General features: G+C 60.9%; 1 protein-coding gene across 1 annotated transcript in view; it reads right to left on the reverse strand.

Moving 5' to 3' along the window:
* The window catches only part of FBLN2 (fibulin 2), a 52,435-nt gene that overhangs the window by 11,061 nt on the left and 33,892 nt on the right, over window positions 1-7,482 (reverse strand). Inside the window, exons 5-8 of the mRNA XM_007449155.1 lie at window positions 7,109-7,318; window positions 6,405-6,518; window positions 5,811-5,912; window positions 3,754-3,894 (exon numbers count right to left, since the gene is read on the reverse strand). Coding sequence (XP_007449217.1) covers window positions 3,754-3,894; window positions 5,811-5,912; window positions 6,405-6,518; window positions 7,109-7,318 — 567 coding nt within the window. The remainder of the gene's footprint in view (window positions 1-3,753; window positions 3,895-5,810; window positions 5,913-6,404; window positions 6,519-7,108; window positions 7,319-7,482) is intronic.

Here is a 7,482-nt window from a genome sequence, read left to right on the forward strand (position 1 = left end):
GGGGGGGGGGGGACCAGCAGACAGACAAACCTAAGAGGGAGGGCGGTCCTGAGTCTTGTGCAAGAGAGAGCGAAGGAGACCAGGAGTGGGAGGTGCAGGGGGCGGAGGCACGAAGGATCCTCAGGGCAGAGGACACTTGAGCAAAGCATTTGAGGAGGTGCCAGAATGAGCCGAGCACGTATCTTAGGCAGAGGGGACAGGCTGCCAGGCAGGCTCAGGCTCTGGCCCAGAGGGGTGTGACTGCGGGGGGCGGAGAGTGTTAGGAGATGCGGGGGAGGTGGGAGCCATCGAGGGCTCCAGCAGAGGAGGGAAGTGGGCTGACTTATTGGTAACAGGGTGCCCTGGCTGAGTGCAAATACTCCAGGGGTGAGGGTATGTTAGACTAGGAGACGATGGGACTTAGGCTGCCACCCACGGAGGCGAAGAGAAGCAGTCGGGTTCCGCAAGTGCTGTGAAGGTCAAACCGACAGGATCTATGATGGATGCGACGAAGGAGAGAGAAAAAGAGGAGCCCACTGGTCTTGGCAAAGCTTTCTGGACGAGCAGCTCTATCTACAGCTGGGGGCCCAGCACCTGGGCTGGGGCCAGCTGGGAGGAGCAGGCTCACGGGGAAGGTTGGGAGCCCTTGACGTCACACTGGGCTTGAGGATCAAGTGGCAGCCAGAGGCCTGCCTCGGAGCTCACGGAAGGGGTCCGAGGGGAGACATTGACTTGGGAGTGGTCACCGCTGAGGTCACCCGGGGGCCGAGTACTGATGCCTGGGAGGCGCAGGTGGGGAGGGGAGAAGCCAGCAAAGGAGGGAAAGAAGTAACATCAGGGAGGGCGGGGGAGACCCAGAGAGGTGGCCAAGTCAGACGTCCCTGCAGGTGGGCAGAGGACACCCCATGTCTCTGCCACGCTCCACCTGGCAGGGGAGGTACAGGAGTCGTGCGGATTCGTTCATTCACTGGACACACCTTAACGAGCACCTATTCTGTGCTAGGCCCAGGTGGCCTAGAGGTGTGTCACAGCCTCTGCCCCCAAGGAACTGCCAGTCGGCAGGCAGGGAGAGAGGACAGGTCAGGTGGAGACGCTGGGGAGGAAAGCTGCACAGCCCTGGGCTCAGGCCAGAGCACTGCCCGCTGTGGGTCCTGCGCTGTCAGAGCTGCTCTCAGGGACGGTCGTGTCTGAGCTGAGCCTACCAGGACAACAAGGGCCACGTGGAGAGGGGGGGTACAGGGCTGTGGGGCAAGAGACTGTCCCAAACTCACAGGTGAACCAACTGGTGTACAGGCCCGGCCAAGGCTGGCTGGGTGGGTAAGAGGAGGAGGAAAAGGGAGAGTTCTGGCCCCTGGTTTCCAAGGAAGGGCTGGCTGGGCCAGACAGAGACTTCTGATTTATAAGCTGGATTGACAGAGAGAGACACGTTCTCAGGAGCCCAGAAACATCGTGGGCCAGGAGCCCCCCCTAGCCTGGGAGGAATCATGGTGAGAGATGACAGCAGACACCACTGATTGTGTGGCTCACTTAGGGATCGGGCGGCTTACAGGAACTGCCCTCGATCCCCAGAGATCCCCTTAGATACCTAAGGAACTAGGTCTCACAGAGGGGATGCGACTGAAGTCTCCCAGCCTGCACGGGACAACAGCAAGAACAGAACCCAGAGCGCCCAGCCCTTTCCCCACTGCTGCAGAGTGGGCCCCAGAGACGGGGCTCCCATCGTCTCAAAGCCAAGCCCACCTGGAACACTATTCCCAGGGCCCAAGATGTTCCTCAAAGGACAGGGCACAAAAGGCCAACAGCAAAGCACAGGGGATTCCCCACAGAGGTCACCTGTCTGTTAGAAGTCCTGTGGACTTGGCACCGCCCAATACTGTCCCACTTCAGCTTACACACCTACCTCTGCAGGCTGCCTCAGTATATATAACACATTTGTTGAATCACAATTACGGCATCAAACACTAGCAAGTTCTTTACATGGACTCATGTAACTGCCACAGTGACCCTCTGAGGTAGACATTAGTCCTCTCTTTTTACAGGTGAGGAAACTGAGGTTCAGAGAGATCAAATGCCTGGTCTCAGGTCCTACAACTAGAAAGTGGCAGAGCCAGGATTTGAACCCAGGCAGTCTGGCTGCAGAGGCCACACTCTTAACCCGGGCACCCGTCTCCCATCTCACCAGCCAGGGTTAATAGAACATGTCTGGAGCTCACAAACGCACCGCAGAAGACACGTCTGTGGATGAGCAAGTGATGGAAGGAACGAGTGCTCAGAGATGAGATGAACACATAAGTGGAACACAAGGACGAAGAGGAGACCGGGGTCCGTGCCGGATGATAAGGAGGGAAAGGCTGAAAGAATGACCATAAACTTTGCTGAATGGAATGCACCTCTGCTGTTTCATCCCAGAACCCGTTTTCCAGCTGCCCAGCGACCCCTTTTAGGACAAGGTCTTCTCTCCAGGCCGCCAGGGAACCCTGCACACCCGCGTCCTGGGAGGGTCCTCACAGGGTGGACCGCCTTTTCCCAGACACACACAGACACGACCCGGACGGGAGGAGCTGCCCCACCACTGACAAGCAGGCTCCAGAGGGCGCATGTTGGGCCGGCGGCTGGAGGCCAGGGGCACACAGGTCTGCAGCGGCCACTCCACTGCCCGGCGGTGGAGGGTGAGGAAGAGGACATGTCCAGGTTGGGCGTGGTCCCCAAGCACAGGGACGACACACGGGGGCCTGGGCACGTGCAGTGCAGTTCCCACCTCCACATGTTTGCTGCAGCCGTTCCTTCCTCCCTCACGGCCCTCCCAACTCCCAAATCCCCATCGTCCTTGGAGACACGTGCACACGCCACCTTCTCCAGGGAGTGTGTCCAGACGCTCCCAGCTGGAATGGCCTCTCCCTTGGCCTCTCGTGTCCCTGCCACAGCATTTCCCAGTCTGCCCCGAGCCCCCGCTACCCTGGGTCTAAGTCTGTTCAGGTCCATGATGTTTCCTCCATGAAAACACCAGACCCCCAGCCACGGGAGAACAGCAAGTCCTTGCTGCCCACAGAGCAGGCCTGGAGCCCCAGCCCTGGCCCACAAGGGCACCGAGAGGCAGGAGGGCAGGCGCATTACTGAGCACCAGCCCATCCGTGCACAGGCCGGGACCTGGGTACCAGCCCTTGCCAGGCCTCCGAGCCCCGAGGTTAGAGGTGAGGAAACAGGCTCAGAGACGCAAGCACTACTGCTCAGGGCCACACAGCAAATGGACGCCTAGCTGGGGTATTTGCCTCTGAAGGGGCTCTGGCCGCATCTAGGGACAATCTCAGCAGCTGAGGCCACATGCACACCGTGCCCCGGGCCCTGGCTACGCGATAAACATGTCACATAACCTCCAAACGGGGAGCAGTGCCCTCAGTGCTCCCTTTTCACAGATGATAAAACGGAGGCTTGGGAGGAAGTTCAAGCCCACAGAGACACTAGGGGGTCCTGCTTCGAACCCAGGCCTCCCTATCCTGCTGCCCACATGTCTCAATGACCTCATTTCAATGACCAGCCAGGTCACACCTCAGACGAAGTTCTGGCTCAGGCACGTCCCTGGGGAAAGCAGCTTCCCAGGGGCGTCGGTGGAGAAGCAGGACACGAGGGGCACAACATGGAGCATGGGATGGGGGGCCGTGCTGAGAGCTCATATGCAAAGGGCAGGCCCTTTAGCATGTGGCTGCAGTGTGGCGGGCTTGGCGTGGAGCGGGGCAGGGAGCCGTGACGGTGGCGGCAAGCGGGGCTCTGGCTTACCCACGCACTTCCTGTGTGCATTGAGGATAAAGCCCTCGGCACAGAGCACTGTGTGGTTGACACAGTGGAAGGATCCCAGGGTGTTCACACAGAACTGTCGCCAGCTACAATCGTGAGTGCCCAGCAGGCACTCGTCTTGGTCTAGTGACGGCCGCGGGAGGAAAAACAGAAGGGCCGTTAGAGAAGCGTGACCCCCAGTGACATGGAGCCTCCAGTGACAGATGGGGAAACTGAGACCCAGACGGACAGGGACCTGCCCAGGACCTCCCAGCCCATCAGTGGTCCCTCTGGGCTTTGGGCCCAAGTCTGAGTTGGTCCAGTTGAAAGATGTCAGAGCAGGAGCCCTAGCAGAGACAGGTGGCAAAGTGAAGCTCAGAGAGGGTAGACAGCCTGTCCGGGGTCACACGGCGGGCGGGACCAGAGGCTGTCTCCCACCCATGCTCTGGAGACCCTCTACCTCCACGGGCAGCCACGGGAGCCACACAATGGCAGGAGTTGCAAACCTAAGTGCTTAGGGGGCCAGGCTGGAGACATAAACAGGAGAAGGGGCCAAGGGGGCTCTAGGGCACTGCGGAGCCTGTGCTCTGTCGAAAGGGAGACCAAGGCTGTGGGCTCCTTGTGGACAGATGTTACAAAGTTTCAAGAAAAACCTGAAATTTGGACATTTAAAAAAAATTGTTGAGCTGTCATTGTTGGTAACTTGTTTGATTATTTTAAACAGATGATAAAATATCATCTGTTTAAATATCATCTGCAGGACTTCCCTGCAGGGCAGGCTACTCCCACAAAACGCCCTCTGCATCCTCTGGCCTGGACCCCATACCCTCTACCACTGGGGGCGCTGCAGAGAGAAAGGGAGGCCTGGAGGGATAGGGACACGGGCCCATGGCCTGAAGGAGTCCCAACCCAGAAGAGATACAGTCCTCATGTCTTCAGGGCCCTGGGAGATGAGAAGCAAAGCCAGATCTGCCCCCACCATCTGAGAAAAAGGCCCGTCAGTCACCACCATGGTGTGTGCTCTGGGCAAGTGTCCTGTCCTCTCTGGGCATGAGGATGGTTTTCATCCACACAAGAACAGTCCTGGGCAATCAGCTAGAGATGGGTTTCGACTTCTGACAGGGATGTGTGTCTCTTCCCAGGCAGACTTAACCCTGTTACCCATGGACCCAAACCAGGTTCATGTCTCCTTAACTTGAACCTGAACTGAAGCATTTTTCCTAGACCATCTGCACGCTGTCTGCCTGCCCTGCCTCCACACACGAGGAGGTGCTCAAGGTGTCATTCACTATGGGAACCACCCCAGCAGGTGTCGGATCCGATGCCCCCCAATTCACAGGGGGAGGTCCCAGCCCGCAGAGACCCCATCGGGACAAGACCCAGACTGAGCGGGTTCGTAAGTAAGGGAGGCCCGTGCTTTTAAACCCTCTTCGGCCCTTCCGTGAAGGCAGAGTCACCAACATCCACCGTCCCTCCTTGATTTCAGAACTGAGAATGTGCCCTCCAGCTGGGGCTGCCTCTCCCCAGCCTTGTTCCCCATGGAGGCCAGCCGGAGCGATGTCCTGCCGCAGGACGACAGGGCAGGCACTGCCCTCTGTCGGCTCCACCCGTGGCTGGGACGGGAGCAAGGCGGTCACAAACCCAGTTAGGCCACTCACATGGGGTGACCCTCGAGGACAGAGCTAGTCAGACCGTGACCCAGGGAGTCTCGGGCCTTCCCTACTCCAAGACCTACTAGGTCAGATCCCTGGGGCCACGTGGACTTCTCAGGATCCTGTGGTCCCAGGCCCACAGGTGACCCTGTTGCACACTGAAGTTTGCGGAGGCCTGCTCCAGGGAGTGGCGGGGCCGTGGCCAGCCCATGTGCCCACCTGGGCTGCACGCACACCTGGCACGTGATGTGGGCGGACGCGGCTATTTCAGCTGCTCAATTTGCAGCTGGTCGTCAATGGCAGCCACACCTGCTTGCCGCTCACCAGCACAGCGAGGTTTGGCCCTGGAACAGCTCCCCCGCTCCGGGCCCACTCAGGTGTGCGGGGCTCACAGCAGGGGGGACTCACCTTCACAGGACACGCCGTCCGCCATGATGGCATAGCCGGGGAAGCAGGAGCACATGGCGGTGTCCCCGACCACGCTGCACACCTGCTTGCAGGGCCCGTTGTCTGCGAGGAGACCACACGGAAGTCAGAGATCACACGGCTCTGGCCTACAGGGCACCCCACTCCCGCCCCTTTCACGAGGTCACCCCTTCAACCCGCTCACACACCGGCTGGTGTCTGGGACCTCCCCCAACACACCCCTCCCTCAAGCGACAGGGATGCGGGTGAGGAGGCAGGAGGACGGAGGGGAGGACGGGAAGGGCGCAGAGAATGCCCGCACGTATCTGAACGCGGGCTCCGTGATGCCCGGGCGAGCAAGGATTGTACTCTCTCAGTTTTACAGAAAGTGAGGCTGAAAGCAGCCGATGGGCCATGCTGGGGTCACCCACGCCTGCCCCAGGCTGCGCCCCCCATCATCACCTCTCACAGCTCTTCACCCAACCTCCGGCAGCGAGGCCAACCGACGCCCCGAGCCCAAGCAGCAGCACGCCCCTGTGGGGCCACCCCGCACACACCCAGCCCCGAGGGCTCCCCACCTGCCCACGGCCAGCTTACCTTTGCAGGTGTTGGGCTGCGGCATGGGCAGCGCGATGGTGTTGGGGGCCACCTGGGAGGATTCGGGCCTCAGCGCGGACTCCTCGGCAGCCTCCGGCTTGGGGCGGTCACCGTCTGTCACGGACAGAGCAGACAGGAGGGCGGTCTCGCGTCTTCAGGCAGCCTCAGGCCCTAACAGGCACCATGCCGGGCTCTCGAGGTCGGGGGTCGGCTCATTTTACCCACCCCCATCCACCCCACGGGAGAGGAAACTGAGGTTCAGGGAGGGACGCACCTCAGGCCAGATCCGTCTCACAGCTAATCGGGGCAGGGAGGGTGGAGGAGGACCCGTCTGTGGCCTCAAATGAATCTAACCCTGAAGCTGGCAGGGAGAGAGTCCTCCCAGACCAGGTGCTGGAGCCTGACCGCCGCGGGCCCGGTACTGGGGACGCGGCTAGGTAGGCCGGGGCCTCCGTGGCCCAGGTCCTGGTCCTGCACTTGAATCCAGGGTGGGCCGCTGGGGCCACCCTGCAGATGGAGCCCCAGGAGGGAGCCCGTCTGCCTGGCCTCACAAACCCATCGCTGGGGACCCTCGGCGCCGGCGGGTTCCACAGCGTGGGGTGGCGGGAGGCGAAGTCCCCCACGGTCCCCACCCGAGGAACACCACACTCTGCGGTCAAGATCAGCCCCGCCCAAGCTCCTGCCCCGACCGTCCGGGCCCTCACCTGGGCGGCAGGTACGGCCATCGTCCTGCAGCGAGAAGCCAGGAAAGCAGGCACAGTGGTAGGAGCCCACGGTGTTGATGCACAGGTGTTGGCACAGCTCCCCCGGGAGGAGCAGGCACTCATCCTGGTCGTCACCGGGCAGGCTGTTAGGCAGCTCAGTCTCCGTGCCCAGTGACAGGGCCTCCCGGCTCGTCAACTCCGCCTCTGAAACTGGGGCAGGGTTCCATGCTCATGATGAGACCCAGGCTAGCCCCAGCAAGTGGTTGGGACCCCAGGCCCTCAGGAAACCAGATCAGGTCTTCACCAGAAGCTTCTGTGTGCTCAGCTGGGACAGCACAAAGAAGGGCGGCGGGGAGGGGGGTGGATGGGTGGAT

The sequence above is a fragment of the Lipotes vexillifer genome, unplaced genomic scaffold, assembly GCF_000442215.2.
Source record: "Lipotes vexillifer unplaced genomic scaffold, Lipotes_vexillifer_v1.1 scaffold2162, whole genome shotgun sequence".
Classification (NCBI taxonomy): Eukaryota; Metazoa; Chordata; class Mammalia; order Artiodactyla; family Lipotidae; genus Lipotes; species Lipotes vexillifer.